The sequence below is a fragment of the Lycorma delicatula genome, chromosome 10 (assembly GCF_047948215.1).
Source record: "Lycorma delicatula isolate Av1 chromosome 10, ASM4794821v1, whole genome shotgun sequence".
NCBI lineage: Eukaryota > Metazoa > Arthropoda > Insecta > Hemiptera > Fulgoridae > Lycorma > Lycorma delicatula.
The window spans coordinates 110,805,327-110,829,610 of NC_134464.1; the positions used below are offsets into that span (position 1 = coordinate 110,805,327).

At 30.7% G+C, this 24,284-nt stretch overlaps 1 protein-coding gene across 4 annotated transcripts in view; it reads right to left on the bottom strand.

Annotated features, from left to right (window-relative positions):
• Positions 1–20,791, bottom strand: part of LOC142331797 (uncharacterized) — a 91,851-nt gene extending 71,060 nt beyond the window's left edge. For 3 of the 4 annotated variants that reach the window (XR_012758094.1, XR_012758093.1, XR_012758092.1), the window contains exons 1-2: positions 20,682–20,791; positions 5,640–5,669 (exon numbers count right to left, since the gene is read on the bottom strand). Coding sequence is in view for 1 of the 4 variants with exons in the window: in XM_075377914.1 (XP_075234029.1) it covers positions 5,640–5,655 (16 nt within the window). In the remaining 3 variants the exon portion in view is untranslated. Of the gene's footprint in view, positions 1–5,639; positions 5,670–18,353; positions 18,500–20,681 lie in introns of all 4 variants that reach the window. The other variant, XM_075377914.1, reaches the window with a different exon arrangement.
• Between the last annotated feature and the right edge of the window lie 3,493 nt (positions 20,792–24,284).

The following is a 24,284-nucleotide window of genomic DNA, read 5'->3' on the forward strand; positions in this document are numbered from 1 at the left end:
ATTCAATAATTACACAGAAAACATGATAATTATGTAAAAAAAAAAAAACTAAACTGAAATGTATGCTACTCTAGAAATATATAATTTTTTTTTTTTTTTAGGTTGGAAATACTAACAGCTGGTCAACAATGAAAATTGTGAACATATGAATCTGTTGTCCTGATTAGTGTTGCACTCATCATACCATAGCGTAAAGATGTCGTTTAAATTTTCTAACAAGGAATATGCCAATATAATTTTTGTTTATGGATTTTGTAAAAAACTTCTGAAGCTGCTCGACATGAATATCAGGAGAGATTTCTTGGGAGGGGATTCCAAATTTGATAACTTTTTCTTTGGTGTATCAACATTCACAAATGAAAGGGTCATTTTCAATGTGTTCATTTTCTGTTGAACGCAAGTAAATCATCATAAGATGCAGCATATTCAGTGTAGCTAAGGAACTAGTACAAGGCAAATTTCTTGACACACAGTTATGACAAAAAACAAACTGTGGTGCACCCTACGGAAAGAAAATCTTTATCCTTTCCACCTGCAGAAGGTTAAAAATTTGTAGTCAACAGATTACCCTAATAAGGTAAATTCAATTGTACTTACTGATGAAGCCATTTTTACAAGAAACTGAGTCTTCAATTCTAAAAATAGTCATTTATGGAGCGAAAACAATCCACATAGTACTGTGGAAACTAGTTTCCAACATAGGTTTCACATTAATGTTTGGCGAGGCAAATTATTTATGACAAAATTCTGGGACCATTTGTTTCCAATGAAAATCTTACAGGAGATGCATAGATTTTTTCAAAAATAATTGGCTGGCTTTCATAGATGTACCTTTACAAACTAGATTGCAAATGATTTTCCAGCACGGTGACGCAACACATTTTTCTTTACTAGCTATACAAATCACTTGAATGTTAATTTCTTCAACTGGATTGGACATGGTGAACCAATCGACTGGTCACCACAATCACCTGAGCCACTAGATTTCATCTGAGGCCATATGAAAACAACAGTATAAACAAAGAGTTACCAAGGGTTACTCAAAAAATACAAAATGCTATTGAATTTATACGAACAATCCTGAGATGATACAGAAAGCCACCGGAAATATTTTACATCTGGCAGATTGCTGTGGACATTGTGAAGAAGGGTAATTTCAAACAATTGTAACTGAGGTTTGTGTTATTTTGCTACTATTTATCATTTCATGTATTTTATTATTTTGTTTTGCTATATAAGAATACAGATTTTTAAAAGTTATCATTTACTTTTTATTGGCTGTATTTACATTAATTTTCTCAGAATTAAATTCTCTACAAGTTTTGTTACTAAATCTTCCACATTTATTGATCATTTAAGAAACAGGGTTCATACCAAATTTTAACATTCATTTTTCCTGACCAATTTAGTAAAAATTTCCCGTCTCTCATGTTATGCTAATGCAATTTACTCTGCAAAATATATACATATTTTATGATTTTGCAGCCTGTACCATACCCATTGCTGTCCAATTCACGCCTTTTTTATTATTTATTATTACATTCCTTTTTGAATTTTAGTTTTTAATGATTTTTTTTTTTTATAAACTGTTCCAGTAAATTACATTGAAAAAAAAAACAATATTTAATCTTGCATAAAAATGAAATGAACATCACTGTAACTGAAAGTAACACAGATAAGAAATAAAAACTAATTCAAAATAAACCAAAGAAATTTTTAAAAGTAACTGGCTCGCACCTAAGATTAATTAAAATTTTTTTAAAAAAACCAGCCTATATTACATTATTTTACGAAGTACACAAAAAAAATAGATTTCAATTTAACAAAGAATATATGTATGATCACAACTTAAAGAAAAACTAAAATCACTGTAACTAAAAGTAATACAAATAAGGAAACTTACAACAAAACAACTTATTTTATACAGAAAATAAACGTTAAGAACATTTATTTGAAAAATATTTTGTCATTATTATTCTTATACCAAAAAATAAAAAAATAAAAAATAATACTGAGTTCCGATATACATATTATTATGTACATATAAAAACAGGGCAACATTTCTTCAATATCCTAATGGTTTGCCCCTTTTCTAAAAGTTTAATTTCTGCAGCTAAAAGTTCTTCTGCCAAGATTGTAGCTCTCAACCTTTTCCTTTCTTTCTTCAGTTTTTAATTCCTGCTTGCATTTCCCTTTTTAGGGTTCTCTATTCTGTTCTTGAGATAATTTTTTTCATTTTTCTACAAGACATTCTTCACACCATCTTCTAAAGCTTCTCATTGCAGTGAGCATTTTTTTGGTAATGAAAAAATTATCCTTGCCCCCCAGAATCTACAATCGCATAAAAGCTTTTCTTCATTGATAAATTATTCTCTTCACGCAATTCTTTACAACAAGAATTTGTTAATGAAAAAGCTCTTTGCTGTGGCGTTTCCAAGTGAAAAAATTAGACACTGTTTTACCATTTCCCACAGGTCCACATATTTTGAATATTTTGCTAAACAGATGATATCCAACTTCATCTTTCTTAGCTTTCAATTCTTTGCTATCATCGTCTTAGATAATCTGGTGAAAATATTTTGAATGCGCTGATCAGAGTTCCTTGAGCATCCATGCACAGCAAAGAGTAGCTACGTTTTCGGTATGTCTATTAGCTTTATATAATGCTATCGACAAACACTTTTGTCACAACAAAGTTCACTCATGAAGGATCACAGCTGGATCTAATTACGATAGACCCTTCAACTTTAAAAATAAGGACTTCGTTCAACAAGCTTTGAGACGAGTTAACTAATAAAGTTTGGCACTCTTTATGAAACCTCAATTCATCACCTTCTGTTGTTTTTAATTCTTTCAGATATTTAGAAGTTTGAAATCAAAGATCAATTTTCTTTAATAGTCAGTAAGATAAACCAAAAATAATTTTGAGGAAGTGTTACATTACATTTTTAATAGATCATTAAGATATGAAAAAAATAAATAAGAAGCAAGAGGATCTGGGCTCTGAAACTGCCTTAAAAAAAAATCACACTCGGGCAGAATCAATTTGTAAAATGCCAATTTACATTTTAGGAATTCGTCTTCACAATGCTCAAAAACAATGGTGTACGACTTATATTGAAGTTTCTCTGATTTGTCAATAAATTTCTTTACTTCATTCAAAATTAGCAAGGCTCGTTCTAAGCATTTCACATTATCTAAACCGTCTAGTCTTGAAATAATAAATTTGGTTTAAATATTGCAACATTTTAAACAATATTGAGGTAAATTCAGCATACTGAGCCAGGCTATTATTAAACAAGAAGTAAAGATCTCTTAAAATGGTACGAATATTCCACAGACAGATTCAATCCCTGTTTTCATGGCTCAATTTACAATATGCAAACCGCAAACACCAATACTCACCAAATGCTTTCCTTTAGTGCATTCCTCTATCACCTGATCGCTTAACATTTTTAAAAAGCTTAAATTCACATTTGGTCCATCTATAGATATTTGTAATATTTTGTTTTTATATAGAGGAAAGATACCATCTACGAAACCATTGAAAAGATGTTGAGCAGTGGACTTTCTCAAAAATATAGTTCGCAATTCGTTTTTGAATCAAAAAATCACACCAAAAAGTCCATTAGACCCCTATGAACAATTTTACTTAATGCTTCATCAAAAACTATACCGCATAATTAACACAAGAATACAACTGATTTTATAGAATGTCATCAAAGTATGGTGCAAGGCCAACAATGATGACATAAGAGCATTTTAATAGCTCTAAGCTGGAATTCTGATGCTATACAACTACCAGAAAATATAATTTAAAAAGTTGCACCAATATCTTCACATGAACATAATAACTTATTCTTTACAACAATGACAACCCACATAATCTCTGCCTTAGAAAACATCATTTTTATATAAAAAATAAGTAGTGTTGTCATATTGCGTAAATGAAGTCGAGGTTTCAAATGTATCATTTGCTGCTGAATTGCTATTACTCTGACCAGAAGATCCAGCCAAAAACATATATATAACACAACCACTGTTCTCACAACTGTTGATAAAGTTTTAGTTCGCTGAGTTGAAGTACCACCGGAAGATAAAAACATTTTCAGTGAAGACTAAGAATTCCTTACCTTAATTATTATTTCATTATGCTGCTTTCCTTTACTGTACAAAGTAAAGAAAAGCACTGCCTTTCGGCCCATATCTTCCAATCCAAAAGGTTTTTTACACACATCACAAAAAAGCACGGTACACATCTCTACCTCTTCGCAACCGACTGAATTTTGGGTGAAAGTTTGTATCTAACCACAGGTCGTTAAACAGTCTTTTTAGATGCCATTTAAAAGCAATTAATTACTTAAAATACAAAAAAAAACTTCACGGTGGTTTGAGAAAAATTCCATAAAAAGTTAACTTTAAATTTTTTAAGGGTAACTCTTTGTTAAAATTTCATCACTCAAAAAATGAATTGCAATTTGAAACATTTCTCCTTTAATATAAAAAAAAATAATTAAGGAAGGTAAATAAGAACAAGGCATGTTAATGGCTGCTTGATGCATGTAGTTGCTATATGCTGAGCATTGGGGTAAGTGGCAACTTTCCAATGCAGGGAAAGTATATCAAATATATTTTGGTATTACTTAAAAAATACTTTATTAATAACTATCATTATTTAATTTAGTAACAAAAATGAAATTTTATGAAATCTTTCCTGCCTGTGGGAAACCATAACAAAGCTATTGTACTACAAACCAAAAAAGTTTTTACACCTAATTTTGTGTTTTACATCAGATATCTTAAAAACTACTGAAGTTGCAGTTCTGTTACCTGTAACAAATGGGTTCTAAATAATATATGATAAAAAAGGTTTTATGACAGTTTTTATCATTTAAAAAAACCCAGCTCAAATTTGAGCTGGGAAATATATAAAACAACTCAAATTACATAGCCATCAACTTAACTCCTTAATTTGGGTCCCAAAAATTACAGTAGGGCTTCTTTTTACTAGAAAATCTGAAATTCGGGCAAAATCTTTCGCTAGCCATAACTCAAACACAAAGCGTTTCCAGACCTACGTTTATATGAACTTTTTTCATTATTTTCATTAGCAGAGCACGCCCCAAAAAATTCTCAGTTTCTTCATGGGTCAACCATATACAAAAAAAATTCAAGGGGATGTATATTATACATTAAAGGGGGAAAGTATAATGAGCTTTCTTCAGTTTCAACTGCGTTGTTGGATTCATCTAATCGGATAACACAGTTTTTTATAATATAAATTTTCTTTTAATCCTATGATCTTTTTAAGGTTTGTTTCTGTTATAACATTTTATGATTTCTATTTTTCCCCTGCTTAACTGTAATTAAATTAATAGAAATAAAATAATAAACATCAACTTCTGCAATGATTAATGAACAAAGTAAACTGTAACCGTACATAAATTAATTAAGTGATACATAGTGATAAGCTGTACCGTTATGAGAGACAGCTTAAATTACAAACAAAATGGAGAGAATGTCTAATCACATATAAGAATAATCAATGTGAAAATATTCTGGTTCAAGACTACTCCAAGATTAAATTTACAACAAATGAAAAAAATATTAGTTTCTTTAAATTGAACAAGTTTTCTTACCCTTCTTCTTTCCCATAATTTATTCAAGTTCTGAAACAAAAAAAAAAAGCGTTAATGATAAAATTATTATAAGTTCTTATGATCATTACAACTATTTATATAACTATTTAAATTATGTAAAGATCAAGTTTACACAAAGGCTAGCCAATAGATCCACCAATCGACAGAAGCACTAGTTTGTTCATGTTTGTCCAGTGTGGTAAGCCTAGAACTCAAAAGCTTTTTTTTTTTTTTTTTAGTTTTTACATATTTGCACAATTCTTTCACTGCTTGTATGTTCATGACAAACAGCATGGAAAAAACTTTTAAACCGCCATCTTAACTCAAAAGACGTGTAAAGTCATACAAGCCATACTAGTACAGACAGGTTACAAGCATCTATTACAGCTGTAAAGTATATTAAGCATATTTATTGATAGAATCTTCAGTAATCACTAATAAATTTGTTATTTTACTGTCTACCTTACTGCCTTTTAATATTTTTTTTTTTTTGCCACAGTTAAGACCATAAACAAAGAAAACTATACATTCATAGCGAAGGTAGAAATATCACAATCATTATTAAATACTATGATGAGAGGAAAACCTAAAACAGGTATATTATTTCATCTGCTTCAGCTGTTAGTTCAGTTTTCCTGAATTTCAGTCATGCTGTAAACTGGACATTATCACACTGCTGTGCCAATAAAAGTCCAGGTTTAATGTTAATTTTATCATGCAGTACATTTTATCATTTTAAGAAATTTTATGGATTCCAATTCTAGTTTAAATATCAAGCAAGCTGATTATTTATAAGGTCTTTGGCAGAAACGCACATGAAATCACTAATTTACTACATGATCTCATAATACAGACTTTCAATGAAATTTCCTACGGGCAAAAATCAATTTCTATTTAGTATAGGACTTTGCTGAATACAATATAAAAAAACTGTTTAAATAAATCCTGTAAACTGTTTATATGAGACCTGTCATCTAATTACAACAATATTTATTAATACAATACAGGATTAATACAGGTCATTGAAAACGTTGCAGCAATAGAAACCAAAACACCATTATCTCACTATAAAACTGAGATAAGTATTAATTGGAACTGCTTCAGCTGATGCGCACTGCACAATGCCTTTGCGCCACTGTCAACCAGTGCAATGGCAAGAGTTCAGCAAAAATTACACTGCGTTTTGTGGTTAGTGAAGTATAAATCAGTTAACTGTTCAATGAACTTTTTTATGGCAATGATTCCCCTCTTGCAAACATCAGACGACCCGGATGAACCAAAACAAGTGACAAAGCAGTTGAGCATATATGCTAAAGTTGTCTAAGAACTCCTAAAAATCAATTTCTAAGTAAAGTTCACAGTTAGGATATCCAAATACAACTATTCAAAGTATGTTGCACAAGTGTTTATGCCTTCACGCTTACAAAATTCAGCTTAAACATCAAATTAAACCTACACAACATTCTAAATGTGTTGAATTCACTAGTAAAATGCTTAGTAACATTGATGGTGACAACATTTTTAAAACTTGTTATGTTAACAGATGAAGCGACTTTCCATGTCAATGGTTGTGTCAACTGGTATAATTGTAGGATATGGGGATCTCAGCAACCCAATGAAATTATTGAGTTCTCCAAAAATAAACATGTGGTGTGGTTTGATCTCCAATTGTGTGATTGGCCCAATATTTTTTTATGAGCACTATCACGGGGAATATTTATTTAGACATGCTACAGTTGTACATTTTCCCTAAGCTACCAAATTGAACAAGCAAGTAACATTGCTGTAACGTCTCAAGAAGATGGTGTGTGTCCCCTTATACAGCCTAGGCAATCGACTTGCTCTCAATGAATAATTCCTTAATCGTTGGAACAGTAAAGCTGGTCCTATGCTCTGGCCTTTGAGAAGCCCAGATTTGACACTAGATTTTTGGGATACATTAAAAACATCTACAATAAAAAATCAGGGCTGTACAATATTTAAGATACAGATCACCGCTGCTATTGCCACAATTATGCCTGCGATGGTCCAGCAGACCTGAGCAGAGGTCACTTATAAGCTGGTTGTCAGCAGAGCGACCAACAAAGCTCATATTGAAATATTCTAAAGCATTAAAAAAAAATTTGGAGTTGGTGAATTTAAAAAAAAAACTCATTTGATCATATCTAGTAGTATCTGGAATATATTTTTCTTTAAATTGCTCCAACCTTTTTCAATGACCCTTTATATTATATTACCAACTTAATATTAATAAATTCAAATTAACCAGTGAATCAAAGTTTGGATAATCCAAAAATGTCACAAACCTACTTAGATTACATAATGTAGAATGCAGAAATGATTTTTTAATGCTAAGTATAAATAAAAATAAATTCAAAATTTACTTAAAATATTACCAGTTTTTTAAGTATATCATTTTTGAAATTATCTTTTTGCAACAATTTCAGACATCCTGCTGAAATCCAAAAACATATTTGTAACTTTTATGGACCAAATATTACATATGAAGGTAAAGTTCAAAGATATCTGGGAAACTTTCAAACATCCACCATACATTCCTGACCTCGCACCTAGCAATTATTACATTTTCCTCCATTTAATACAATGTCTTGCATCACAGAAGTTTGAAAGATTGCACAACAAAAGTTTCCATTTTAAGTAGTCCACCAATGGTTGCCAAACTATTTCAGAAAAAATTAGTTATTTTGTAGGTTGCATTCCCTAATGTTTTGGTAGTGCAAAACTAATTTTTTTAAATTTTTATTTTTATCCAATTCAAAAATGGCGGCCAGTTTTGTTTTATGCCCATGGTGTTTTTCGTGTTAACAGGCATGTACGATTTTCTAAATTCCTTTGCACTGGGTTGTCCTAGGCTTTTCAATAAACTGCATTGTGTTCAGTACATTCTGGCCTACAAATCAAAGCTCTATTTATCTATACAATATGTTCATGTAATATATTCATGTACGCTTTGTAGCCAAAGTTATCAAATGCAAATAAACAAAATTCAATTTTCATAGGCTAATTTCTCAAAGAAGGAAGTTTCTCAGCCTCAATTCTTTCTTTGATTTAATATAAGAGTATATATAGTTACTTTATATAACGTATCAATGGAGACTGTAACTTTCAACTACCTCAAGTTAATAACTATTTGAACTCTATAATAATAAATAAGTATATTAAGCTAGAACATCTGTGGAGAAATTCCCATTAAAAACATCCATACAATTTTCCTAAATTATAAAATTATCTCCCCAATTTTGTTACTTAACCTAGGGAATCATAATACCAAATTGAATTAAGACTGCAAATCCTCTTTCATTATAATCCTCTTCAATTCATCTATTTATAGTTTATCGAGGGCAAATAGCCATGTTCAACTGATAAGTTCACTGTAACTTTTGGCAATGTATCTCAATAAGAATCATAAACCTTAGCGTACCTCCAGTCTACACCAAAATCAAATTAACATAAAAGGAAAGAATGAAGAATTAGCAAAACGTTCTTTGCAAGTTAACTTGCTGCAGAAACAAAATCTTTATGCAAGTTATAGTTCCTGAGAAGAGAGAGAGAAAGAGAGTGAGTGAGTGAGTGTGTGTGTGTGTGAGAGAGAGAGAGAGTGTGTGTGTGTGTGTGTGTGTGTGCGAGAGAGAGAGAGAGAGAGAGTGTGTGTGTGTGCGTGCGAGCACGAGAGAGAGAGTGTGTGTGCATGCGCGAGAGAGAGAGTGTGTGTGTGTGTGCGTGCATGCACAAGAGAGAGTGTGTGTGCGTGCGTGCATGCACGAGAGAGAGAGAGAGTGTGTGTGTATGTGTGTGTGCATGCACGAGAGAGAGTGAGAGCATATATCACCTGAGAGAGATGTTATGGGAAAGGAGAATGTGAAAGTGAATCATCGTTTAAGATGGAAATCTTTTTTATCCCCCTACTTAGCACTGCTGAAATCTGCCTCCACCTTCCGACATGGCAAAAGGTTGTTTTTATATTTACAAGGTCTGTAAATAAAGTAATGAGACTGGTTCACAAAAATTTTTTATTTGCAATCCAATTATATGAAGACTCAATCACCTTTGAAATAGTTCCCTTGGGAAGCCACGCAACACTTCAAACGGTTTTCCCACTCTTCATAGCAGTGTTGGAACTCAGATAGCAAAATATCATTCAGATGGTCAATTACATTTTTTTTCATGTTTTCTACTGTTCCAAAATGTGTCCTTTGAGGTGTTTTTTTAAAGTTGGGAACAGGAAAATCACACAGACTCAAGTCTGGTGAATAAGGTGGTTGAGGAACTACAGGAATGTTTTTCTTTGCCAAAAACTCATTAATTGAGAGTGCAGTATAACAAGGTGCATTGACTGGATGCAGCATCCAGTTGTCTTTGATGGCTGGTCTCACATGGGCAACTCTTTTCCAGTCTTTCAAGAATTTCTCAGTAAACATTACTGAGAAATTACAGATTTAGTCTGTCCTGTAGGCAAAAACTGCTTATGGGCAATGCATTACTATTGAAGAAACAAATTAGCATGGTTTTGATTTCTGATTTGCTCATTTTTGCTTTTTTGGGACGTAACTGATTCCTGGCAATTTGAAAATGCTTTAAAACACATAAAAACTTGGGCTCTTGACGGAGCATCATCTCCATGTGCCCTTTTCAATTTTGAAAAAGTTTCAGTAGCATTCTAACAGAATTAACACAAAACTTGGATTGCACATTATTCATAATTAGTATCACTCATTTTTGTAACGCAAAACAAAACTTATTTCACAAAAAGTTTCTTTATGAATCACATGGCAACAATAGACTAAAAACATTAGTAATATAAATCAGCTGTTCATATTACCATATGTTTATTAGTAACATTACAGTGTTGCCACTTTGGCTGCCAAAACCTAATCTCATTACTATATTTACAGACCTCGTATATTTTAAAAAAACATCAAACATGCATCCATGATACCATACCACTTATTCACTTATAATTTTATGCTTAAAATATTTTTAAACTAAAATTTTATTAAAAATGTTTAAATAAAATTTAACTTATCATTCTTTACAAGCTTTTATTTAAACTAAAAATTTAATACTATAATCAAAACAAGACATAAAATATAAAAAAACTGTTTAAAATTATAGAGATTAATTAATTAAAATTAAGTTCAAATTAAAATGTAATTTTTTTTACATATGTGAACAACAACAATATAAACCAATATAGACAACAATATAAACAAATAAAAAACCGTTTATAAGGGTTAGTAAAGTAAATTCAGTGAAATGGCTAGCAGACAATTTTACTTACTTATGTTTTTTTTTTTTACTTTAAAGTGTTAATATTTTTTTTTTATATTTTATTTTTATATATCTTTATTTTAATTTTAATTTTATTTGTTTATATTGACGTCATCTTGTTCACATTTTAATTAAAATTAATCTTTATAATTTTAAACAATTTTTTATATTTTACATCTTGTTTTGATTACAATTTTAAATTTTTAATTTTTGTATATTCTTTTAAAGTATTATAAGTTTAAATAAAATTTAATTAGTTTAAAAATATTTTTAGCATAAAATTATAAGTGAATAAGTGGTATGATATCATGGATTGCAGAGTTTATGATGTTTTTTGAAATATATATATATAAAATTCAACTGATGATAAGAATCAAGTTCGCGAAAGCGCTTCCGCTTATGTAATGAAATAAGGTAAGTCATCCAATTTCAATTATTCTGAACTTGGAGTTGACCTATTAAATATAAATATATATATATATATAAAATAGTCTATATGAAATTCTAAATTCTTTTATAGCTAATAGAACCCAAGAGGAATTTCAGTCTGAGTACCTCAGTTTCTTCAAATCATTGAACATGAAATAAATGCAACTTCAAAGTCTTGCTTTAATCATCAGCTATTATATTATATTACTGAAATGCATACGAGGATGTAATATATATTGCTATAAGTTACTTTATTACCTATCTTTTTTCTATTTACCTCCAAAAGGCAAAGGTACTTCAGAAAATAAATGAGGATATGTCCTTCATAAATGAAAGGTAGTCTCAGGTCAACCATTCCCGAGATGTGTGGTTAATTGAAACCAAACCACCAAAGAACACTGGTATCAATGATCTAGTATTCAAATCCATATAAAAGTAACTAACTGCCTTTACTAGGATTTGAACCTTAGAATTCTCGACTTCAAAATCAGCTGCTTTGCAATGATAAGTTAACCACTAGACCAGAGCTTGCTTTATTACATGCTATATATTACTCTATTATACGACTACATTTTATTACCTGCTATATACAAGGTGTGATTGGAAAGTTTTAAGACAGATGCTGCCATTGCTCAATAGAAGCAGGTAGGTTTATTCGTGGATGTGGAAAAGGGAAACTTGTTTTTCCTTGAAACATCCTGAAAAGATCACTGCATTATGTTTATTCAGTAGAGAATGGCATTCCGGCAAGTGAAGACGTGTTTTTGGTTCTTGGCGGATTACTGATTCCCAAAATGGATGAAAAGTAGCTTTCAGAATAAATAGTTGAGGCTGGTCAAACACACCGGGTTGGTCTAGTGGTTAATGCGTCTTCCCAAATCAGCTGATTTGGAAGTCGAGAGTTACACCGTTTAAGTCCTAGTAAAGCCAGTTATTTTTACACGGATTTGAATACTAGATCGTGGATACCAATGTTCTTTGGCAGTTGGGTTTCAATTAACCACACATCTCACAAATGGTCGAACTGAGAATGTACAAGACTACACTTCATTTACACTCATACATATCATCCTCATTTTCATCCTCTGAAGAATCATCTAAACTAAGATGATTAGCCTCTGGTAGTTAGCCTAAGTTACCGGAGGCTAAACAGGAAAAAGAAAGAAAGAAAGAAGTTGAGGCTGGTTAAATGTTTTTTTATCTGATTTATGACCCAGAAATAGAAGCACAATCATCGCAATGGAAAGCTCAAAATTCAGCACAACCAAAAATGCAAGACAAAGTTGATTGGTGAGGGCAATGCAGGTGGATTTCTTCAATTCTACAAAAAGAAAAGGCCTGCACTCAACTTGACAAACTACCTGGCTCATAATTCAATCTTGATTGCCGAATTTCTGGCCAAATTCCAGTGCTTCCATACCCTCAAAATTGAAATTTTTTTCAGAAAGAGAATCAACTGACTCAACTGAAGATATCTGGGCAAATACAAAAACTGTTCTTAACAACCTTAAGAAAAAAAGATTTCCAGGAATGTATGCAAAAGTGGAAACACCATTGGAGTTAATGTGTTCAGTCAGTAGGGAACTACTTTGAAGATTATCACTATAACCTACAAGTACTGTAATTTTTAAATTACAAAGATAGTCCTAAAACTTTCCAATCACATCCATATTACTTTATACTATAATATTAGTTTCTATATATTACTATCCGATATCTTACAAATGAAAATATAAGTATAAATAAGTACTTGCATGAATAATTTTTATTGGTTCATAGATCAATAATGAATCGTGATGAAAATTAGATGGACAAATTTCTGAGTTTCTGAGCTCTGTAGATTTAGGCCTAAGAGAATTAATGGTAAAAAAGATTTAAGCTGCAACCAATTAGTTTATACAGGTCTAGGAGAATTAATGGTAAAAAAAAATTAAGCTGCAACCAATTTAGTTTATATACTTAAACCTTAAATAGCTATAAAACAACAACCACATGATTCGTATGTGATTTATCAATAATTTTATTGATAAATATTTATTTTTTTTAAATGTATATATATATGTAATATAGAGATTATTTTTATGAAAGAATAAAATGTGCCAAGTATTGCCAAAATCCTGAAATTTCAAAACTATAAGCTTTACATTAAATTTCATTATTTGGAATAATTACTATTTTAAGCATTACAATGTATTCAGCACTTTACAAACAAATATTTTCTATAAAATTATTTAAATTCTACATTTTTATTCCAGATTTTTTTTTAATTTTGTTACAAAGTAAAATTTTTTGACAAACTATTTTATATAAATGAAAATTTTTTTTTGAAAAGTTCAACATTATGTACATATTTTAAATACTTTATATTTATTAACAAAAAGAGAGTAATCAAGCATATGGTAATTCTAAGCAATTACTTGACCGACTTACATTTTGTTCATACTTTGTTATACCATAGTAGATATGATTATGATCAGAAATCACAAGATCTAAATGACGGAAAGCAGGTGTGACCACTGCAAGATCAAAGTCCACACCGCAGTACTGACACACTGCGTCAGTATTAGTCAATTAGCTATCAAGATCTATCTGATCAGACGCTAATTCATTCTGTAGAGAGAGGTTAAGGTTGCAGTTAAAGTTACACTTTAGTGGAAGGCGGTAAGGGATAAACTAAAAATACGGCAATACTTAACACCATCTCATAGAGAGTATTGGCTGAATTTATGTTTAAACAGAATTGGATAGATATGATATATGGATGTATAGGAAGGGTGGGAGGTTATAGTGGGAGGGAATGGTGAGTGGGCAGGGGAAAACGGTTGTGAGAAGTGGAGGGAATGGGGTGGGAGAGGAGTGAGAAAGAGAGGCGACTAGACACGTTCTGTGTATTAGTCATATATATGACGTATAATCCCTTACAAAGAGCATCATCAGCTATCTTCAGATTAGGGCTAACTCAGAGTCTGACTCTTGACAACTATTAGGATTAATTTATGGTTTATTCCTCTCTCCACAATACTCTGACCTTGACTATCTGAACATGTCACCTAACTCACAAACCGGTAGCTAATTGAACCGAAAAACACGACGTAGATATCGCACAGCATCCACTGTCCAAACCTCCTTTCTCACATTTAGATTTTGCTGTTTTCCTGATCCTAAACACATCTACTATGATATATTGAAGTGTGAAAAAAGTGAAGATAATCTAGTAATTGCTCACAATTACCAAATACATACACCCATACAATCTGATTTTTTGTTTTCTTGGATTCAGATATGATACTAATCTTAGTATCAAATGATACTAATGCGTTGATTAGTATCAATGATACTAATGCAAAAAAAAACACTTTTAGAATTTTACCTTCAACTCCTTTTAAGATTGAAGAGTAATCTAATTACAATCAATTTAAAACACCATCACTGTTAAACAAGCAATTTTTAAATAGGAGATTAATAAAAATAAAGATAAAACATGAACTTTTTTTATAAAAAAAAAAAAATGTTAAAAATCAGATTTTCAAAAGGGGATATATATTTCAAAATATTATCTCAGTTAATTTTGCTCTACAGCAGCCAAACAAAATCAAGATAACCAAAATTTTATAAACATTATCAATGCTAGGTAAATTTTCAGAATTTCACAGCCAAATTATTATTAAGGTTAATTACACTAATTTAGCGAGCAAAGCAAGTGGTGTTAGGTAGTTTGGTTATGTTATATTGATATCACACAATGTTCAGTAACGAAAATTTAAATTAAAATATTTTGGCTGTGAAATCAAAACAGTATCAAATGCTAAATGACATTTAAAAGAAAAATACAGCGTTTTGAATCATTCAAATAATAGAAATTTTCCTTCCTTGAAGTTACTGGCAAGCAATCATGCCAAGAGGATTAACTGAGCACTAAGATAGATACATGAAACAACTTAAAATCACATATACTTTTTTATCTTCCTATTGCAGTCATTTTTTTATAAAATAAAGTCTTATAAGCTTTTTATTTATCGGTCGATATGAAACAGTTTTTTTTCACATTAAATTCTATTCTACCTTACTACCATATCTGTGCCAAGATTTAAAAGAAATTCTCAATAAAGTTGCCAGTAAAACTTGAAAAAAAAATATGAAGTAAAGATTACATTAAGATTTATATCAAACAAACTGGTATTAGCCAATTAAAATGAAAAAAGCTAAAAATTATAAACGTAACAAGTATTATGGTTAAATATGAAGCATAAGGGTCATTACACATCAAATCAACAAAAATAAATGCACTTTACAGATTCATGCCCAGTAATTTAAATACAATTTACAGGTTTGGCTCTACCCATGAAGTGATCTAAAAAAATATTTTTTTCCAGATTTTTCAGTCACTCAGTTTTATGTGTAGGACCCCATAACAACAATTTCAAGGTTTGGGTAACAATAAATGTCTCACATCCTATAAGAGATATATAGAGCTCATTTTGGGGTCATTTTAAAGCTCTTGGGATGGATTTTCATATATGTCACTTAGCAAGGTTTTGTGGCATTAATAGTTTAAAGTCATCCAAACATTATTTAACCATGAATATATCCAAGTGTATTATTTTAAAATTTGAAAAAATATATTTTTTGCTTCCTAATGAGTTGTGCATGTGGTAAAGTTTACAAATGGGATTGTAATGGGATCATGTTAAAAAAAAATTTTGTAATAATTAGGTACAGCAGAATATTCCATTGTTCCCCTATGTGGCAATTGCTAATTGAGATTCAATCAATGAAAACCCTCCCCTTTCAGTCATCCAGACAGGTCACGTGAGGCAGAAGAGTAGCATATTATGACATGCACTCCTAGTGCCAGCTAAAGAATGTACATGTCTCATTCTGTTGAGACAAGTAAAATAATAGTTAAGTCTGGATCAGCACTTGGAACAGAAGGTTCAGTGGTGTACTCCCCAAGAGGATTGATCATATATATACATATAAAGTGATACAAAAAAATATTCTTTTCAGATTTTTTTGTCACTCTTTGTTAACAGCTACAGGTTTTGCCTTCATCTACAGGTTTGGAATTTTATTATTAATTCATCACAGCCTTGGACCAGAATACAGTGACCAGCATGGAACCATTAATTTCTACAGTTTCAAGTAAAATGTACTGTTGCAATCCATTTAAAAAGTCAAGTCATATATAATTCCTGTAAGAAAAACCTGAGAAGTGTAAGAAAGAACTTTGTGCAAACATTTACTTTTCTTAAACAAGGTTACAAGATTTGTGATACTTGCCACAAACTACTAGAGGCATCTGCTAAAAATAATGCTGAAGAATCTACTTCTGATAAAGAATTTCAACAATTAGATCCATTGTATTCCCCAGAAAAAGATGAACCTGTAAATGCTCTGAACAAAAGTTTCATTTTAAATCAATCAGCTATTCAGAAAAAAGACTATGCAAGAGAAAATACCCTCACGAAAAGCTTAAGAAAGCAGCAGTAGTGTTCAAAAGCAAAATATTGAACATATAGTCAGATTCTGAACAACATGCTATTCCTCTCTCCTCTGACCATGGAATTATGAACCAAATGAAGGAAAATTTAATACACATAAGAGAATCAAGATGCAAACATTGACAACAATCCCTAAAAGTCTGATACTTTGGAGTATCAGACTAAACTGCAACAAAAACTAAAAGCCATAAAAAATTGCTATGATTGTCCTGGGTTTGAAGAAGCCAAGAAAAGGATTGAGGAAGCTTTCGAGCTCAACTGCATTGAAAACATGACCTCCAAAACAGCAAATACAAAACTGAAAAAAGTACATCTCTTGAGACATTAGTCAAACCTACTGAAGAATTCATCAGTATACTTTTTGTAAAACTTCCGAAACTTCAACATTCATTTCTTGCTAGTCAACAGTCCAGTGTTACCTCGCCCATCTGAAGCAATCTTTGAAAGGTGATATCTTGTAATCTGCGACTTTGCTGAGAACTATTCATTCATTCCCCAAGATGTAGCCAAAGGTTTCCACCGGAACAATGCACCAGCAACAGTTCACCCCTTCAAAATCTATTTCCAAGATCAACAACATAAACATTGATCCATTCACCTCTTGTCATAATTTCTGACTACCTCACACATGACTCAATAGCAATGCATCTTTTTCAGAAATATTTAATTGGTTTAATGCAGTCACATTTTACCACAAAACAAAGCCTAATCTATTACTACAGTGATGGTGCTGCCTATCGGTAAAAAAAAACAGCCTCAATTTTTTCAACCTATGTTACCATGAATCAAGATTTTGGGATCAAAGGATAGTGGGATTTGTTTTGCCACATCTATGGCAAAAGTGCATTTAATGCTGTGGGAGTGACTGTTAAAAGACATGCAGCTAGAGCAAGTCTTCAAATGACCTACAATGACCATGACTATACTGAGTCAATACATTTCCACTACAGTACAAATGAACAGCATAAAGGAGAAGAAGAGGCTTTGAAGAGTAGAGCAATGACGGCAAGAACTATACTGAACCCCACTCTCTTGTTCCACTGAACAAGAATCAGGTGCAAGGTGTTTTCATTTTCTAACTAATCAAAAAATATTGAGGGTGATCTTGAATTCACAGATATGGGTGGGTTCTTGATCTACAGATATGATGGACATGATGGTTGGGGTTTGTTCTAGACTAAAATGAGGAAAATCAAACAGTAAAGATGAAATTCTTACATCCAAATGGACCTTCACCTTCCTTCCAATACCCAGACTTCAAGGTTCTTAATGTACATAATAGTGATGTTATTTCAAAAGTAGATCTCAGGGTAAATCCAACAGGAAGAGTTTATAACCTTTCAAAGCAAGATGTGGACAAAGCCAACCAGAAGTTGTAAAAAGAAGTGTACACTATATAATTCTTCTGTTAAATATCTTTGGAAGCTATATGAACTGCAGTTAAGTGGTGAATACAGATCCTTTTTTGGAATTTCCTCCATAAAAAAACACTTACCTTTTTATTTTTAATCAATCGGACAAAAACCAATGTATTTTTAATATCCAATAAGAATTAGCTGGCAATAAAAAATTTAAATTTTAAAATTTGTACTTTTTCATTTCTCTCCCCCAAAAGTTTGCAAGTTTTTCACCTGGAGATAACTGAAAATAGAAAGAAATGTTGATATTAACAATAACCAGGTTGGAGAAATAACCCAATAACCACAGATATAACCCTTTATATTACCATTCTTAACTAACAAATATAATCAACACTCACTATGCTCACTAATCTTAATTAGTAAGGTTAGTGAAAAGTAATGTTTTGAATATTTAAATAATAAATTCAGTAATTATTGCAATTATTTATTATTTAAATAATCAAAATATTACTGTCAATTGGTCAAGGTTAGCGAGTGAAGCATGTTTTTTTTTTGAGGGCGAAAAACACCTACGCGTTATCATCACCCGAAACAAGTGTAGGTTAAGTTTGGTTAATGCATTCAAGTCCTAGTAGTCAGTTACTTTTACACAGATTTGAATACTAAATCGTGGATACAGGTGTTCTTTGGTGGTTGGGTTTCAATTAACCACACATCTCGGGAATGGTCGAATTGAGACTGTACAAGACTACACTTCATTTACACTCATACATACCATCCTCTTAAGTATTGTCTGAACAGTAATTACCAGAGGCTAAACAGGAAAATGAAAGAAAAAAACATTTTTAATAAATCTGATAATTATTGCAATTATTTTTTTAATATTTAAATAATCAAAACATTACTGTTAGTTAGTTGAGGTTAGCGATCAAAGTAAGTGTAGATTAAGTTTGGTTGATTATATTTATAATTTATATCTATAATTATAAACAATAATACTTATATTTTTAATATGTAAAATATGTTAATATGGAGAATGCTTAAAATAACCAGTATAAAAGAGCATGTTGGTGCGTTATTTCTCCAACCTGGTTACTGTTAATATCAATATTTTCTGCTATTTTGAAATATGCATATTTTCACCTAATTCTTATTAGCTATTAAAAATACATGGGATTAAAAAATAAATTTCTTTTTTTGGGGGGGAATTCCCAAAAAAGATCCGCGAGTAGGTACATTATTTTATTTCACCATGATCATATTGCAATCCCATTATGATATGTTTACCACATGTACAACACATTAGGAAGCAAAATTTTATTTTTCAAATTTAAAAAATAACACTTTTGGATATATTCAAGGTCAAATAAATGTTTTGGTTACCTTGAACTATTAACGTCACAAAATCTTGCCAAGTGATACATCACATAAAAGCCCATTCAAATAGCTTTAAAATCAATAAATTGGGCTTTCTAACCCTTATAGGGGCTAAAAAATTAATTTTTTGTCATTACCTGAAGCTTCCTTTTAGCAATTTTTAATGGGGTCTCACACAACAAACAGGGACTGAAAAAACTGAAAAAAAATTTTTTTGATATATAATAAAATAATTTATAGACATAATCAATCCTGCGAATTTTGTTTAAATTGTTGATGGTCAAGTTGTGGGGCTTGTTGATTTGACATGGAATGATCCATATGCTTGAAAACTTAGTTTTGAGTAAAATGCAAGTTAATACTCTTATAAGTTACAAAGCAATATCCACACAGTACTCATAATTAATTTTATTACATTCTTCGTAGTACTGTTTAAGATAAATAAATTAATTTAGTAATTACTGGAAATTAAGTAAATAACTTTAAACACTCACTGTGTAAATATTGCTGGCATCTACACCGTATCATGTAACAGGTCTAATTTTTTGAGAAAATTAATGAATATCGAAAACTCATAAATTCAGGGGGGGAAGGGCTGAGGTGACCATAAATTCAAAGGGCCATACACAAATTAAAAATTTAAGACTTGTCATATAAATACTAAAAACAAAACAATCCAGTTTTTTAAGACAAATCGAATTATAAATATATAACTAAAAACAACTTTATATTTTTAAAATCATCCCAACAACTACGACGTAAATATATGTTGTTTAAAATGTATTTCTTGAAAATTACTATTGCACAATAATAGGTTACTATTTAGAGCTGGGAACGATAGTAACTAGAAATTGTAGAACTTACACATAACCAACTAATTATTCTACCACATAAATGAAATAACCATATTAACACATAAGTAAATTAATTATAGGCATAAAATAAATTGCATAAATGATATCCTAAAGCAACACAAAACACAATTTGACATTTTTAAAAATAACATATGTATTGTTACGGAATGTTTCAAGAATCGATATGGAATTTAAGACTAGAAATATTAATCTTAAAAAAAAATTACTTACACGTTCAACAAAAATAAATTAACTTCACTATGCAACGTAACAGCATAATAAAACAACACAGGTGAATTGGCTTGCGAATAGCAAATAGTGGCAGTAAACGAACCTCTAAATAATAACAAACAAAAAAAATCAGTTTTGAAAAATAATAACCAAAAAAAAATCGATATGAAAATAAGTAGAATATTTTTATTTATTCATTCAGCTAATGTGTAACGTAAACATTAAATTTACTTTATATAATATTTTTATATATTCAACATGTTTTTTTCTCTTAAAAGAAAAGAAAAAATCACTTAAGAGATACTTTTAAAACTAAGCAAACCTATTTAAAATATGATGTAGATTACTTTATTAAAGTCTAAAATACTTTTCACCCATAAAAAAAGAAGGGTACACGTAGGTAACAATCGTTTGTGTGTTGGCAGCTAGCACACTATTATTGTAATGTTATTACATTTATGACAACCATTATTTCAGCGGGTTTTTCGAATAGGCGTTATAATGTGATTAAAAAATGAGTAGAATTTCATCTTTATAATTTTGTAAAACATGTTTTACGCCATATATTTGTTGATATACTCAATTTTGATGAGCTCCATAATTTTCGACAAAAAAACATTGTAAAATATGTAAGATAAGAGAAAAAGGGAATTCTATATTTATGTTTATCAAATTTCAGGAATATTTTGTCAATTATTTATCAATAAAAAATAAGTTTTAAAAGGTACTTCAAACTCCGGCTATACTGACAATGTTTTTTAACATAATAAAACATATGTAATGTGTTTTTAATACCGAAAACAAATCTAAAATAATGATATTAGATCACACTAGAAACACTAAAATAGCTTGTACATTTTTGACCAACTGACTTCACCTAATGGTCTAAATTATCTTTTACTGTGCAACAATTAAAGAGCCGTGAACAGTCTCTGTAGATAGTTTGTGTGGTTAGGTAGTTTGAGGTGTGAATTAAAGTATCGTGTCATTATTGTGTTTCTGAGTAAATTTTGAAAGTTTGTTTTTGTGACTGAGATTAAGAAGTTTATATTTGTGCATATATTCATGTTTAGATACAAGGTTAAATTTATCAGGAAGTTTGTTCTACGAAGTTGTACAGGATTTCTACCAGGTTGCTGAATCAGAGAAACCCATAAGAAGGTCATCAGATTGTGTAATATTTTTTTTTTGAATGAAAAGTAATTTTATATTAAAACAATGTTGTGTGTCCATTTTGAAATAAGTTCTTCTGTTATGGGTGTGTTTCATTGAGGTCTGTGCTGTGATGATGTTAATATTTTTGTTTGTGTTTTCTGATAACCTTATAAATGGATTGGGCATATTTTTGGGAAGGATTATTTTGTTACAAAGGGCAAACAAAATGTAATACTCATTGGAACAAGAGAACTAAATGTTACAGACAGCGACAGGTGCTGCCATCTTGTTTTATTCCTCTACTACTGACTTAAAAACTTCTTGGCCCATGCCCTCACAGTTTCTGTTAATCACCATTGTTATGAAGTCAGGTAAGCCTGCTATATCAACATATATAAGACAGTATGCGTGATTGAATTTTCAACTACAGAAAAAATGGATGCTAGTGACATTCATTGTCATCTATACTGATGAAACTGTTCATCGAAGTACAGTGAGTAGATGGACAATAAATTTTTTTGCATCAGTAGCTGATTAAATAATTGCAAAAAAGCATTAATACATTTAGTTTATGATATGAACAATATTGTACATGTCATTAAAAATGAAAAAATGGAAAATAATTATGAGCTTATGTGGTGACTTTTGAGAAATAAATAGCACAACTTCTGTTAAAAGGTTCATAAGGGTCATACCAAGAACCTTGCTACATATCTCTAAATAGTTACCAATTTTTTTTATATTTCCATTTGAATTAATACATTTGTATCATTGCATATCAAAATTTAATAATATTAGTGTACTTACATGTTTTTTTTTTGAGCCAGCTGGGTTGCATAAAAATGCCACATATCAAACTGTAGGAAAAAATTAAACAAAATAAAAAGTTAGATCATTACCAAAATTAGAGTAGAAATCTTCAATGATGTTCAATGTTTTTTTAATCACCTTTTGATAAACAAAACAAAAGATCATCATTCATTTGTTTGTTTGCTGTAATAATAATTTTTTTTTAGGGCAGTGGATATGCATCTACGCAAGGAGTGCCGGGCTCCAACTGGTGTCTTATCATACTGCCATCTGTAGACTTCTTTTCTTTTTCCTGTTTAGCCTCTGGGAATTACTATTCAGGTATTACTTCAGATGATGAATGAGAATGATATATATGAGTGTAAATGAAGCGTAATCTTGCACAGTCTCAGTTTGACCATTCCTGAGATGTGTGGTTAATTGTAGCTCAACCACCAAAGAACAAATTTAGGAAGACACTACACAGGAAGACGTTACACAAAATTCAAAATACACACAAGTAATATAAATAAAACAGAAGATAACAATCTAATCATAACTTAATAATGATATCACAAAATTATAATAATAATTATAAATTCAGTAAGAATAAAATTAATAAAAAGAATTTTTAATTATAATAATTATTAATTTAACAGTAATAATAATTTTAGTAATAATAATAATAACAATGACTGTGATTAACAGTTTTTAAATTAACAGCCTTTACATAGCAGTAAGTAATATAAAATAACAGTGTAATACTTAACATAATTTTTTTTGGTCTTCTGTCATTTGACTGGTATGATGCAGCTTTTAAAGATGCCCTGTCTAGTGCCAGTCATTTCATTTTGGTATCCCCCTATCTCATATCTGTAACAATTAGTTTACACAAACATTGCTTGCCTGCACAATTTTTCCCATCTACCTGTTCAAAGCGCCTATTCCAGGATGCCTTAATATGTGACTTATAACTCGGTCTCTTCTTTTAGTTATAATTTTCCAAATGCTTCTTTCTTTATCAATTTGCTGCAATACCTCTTCATTTGTCACTTTATACATCCATTTAATTTTTAACATTCTCCTATAGCACCACATTTCAAAAGCTTCTAATCTTTTCTTCTCAAGCACTCTTATCGTCCAAGTTTCACTTCCATATAAAGCTATGCTCCACATATACTTTCAAAACTATTTTCCTGACGTTTAAATTAATTTTTGATGTAAGCAAATGATATTTCTGACTGAATGCTAGTTTCGCTTGTGCAATTCGGCATTTTATATCGCTACTTCCCAAATAACAAAATTCTTCTACCTCCGAAGTCTTTTCTCGTCCTATTTGTATATTCAGCAGTCGATCTACATTATTTCTACTACATTTCATTACTTTCATTTTGTTCTTGTTTATTTTCATGTGTTAGTTCTTTCATAGGACTTCACCCATCCCATTCATTGTTTCTTCTAACTTTTTTTTACTCTAAGCTAGAATTACTATATCATCAGCAAATCTTAGCATCTTTATCTTTTCACCTTGCACTGTTACTCTGAATCTAAATCATTCTGTAGCATCATTAACTGCTGGTGCTATGTAAAGATTAAAAAGTAACAGGGATAGGGTATATCCTTGTTGGACTTCCTTTCTTATTACGGCTTCTTTATGGT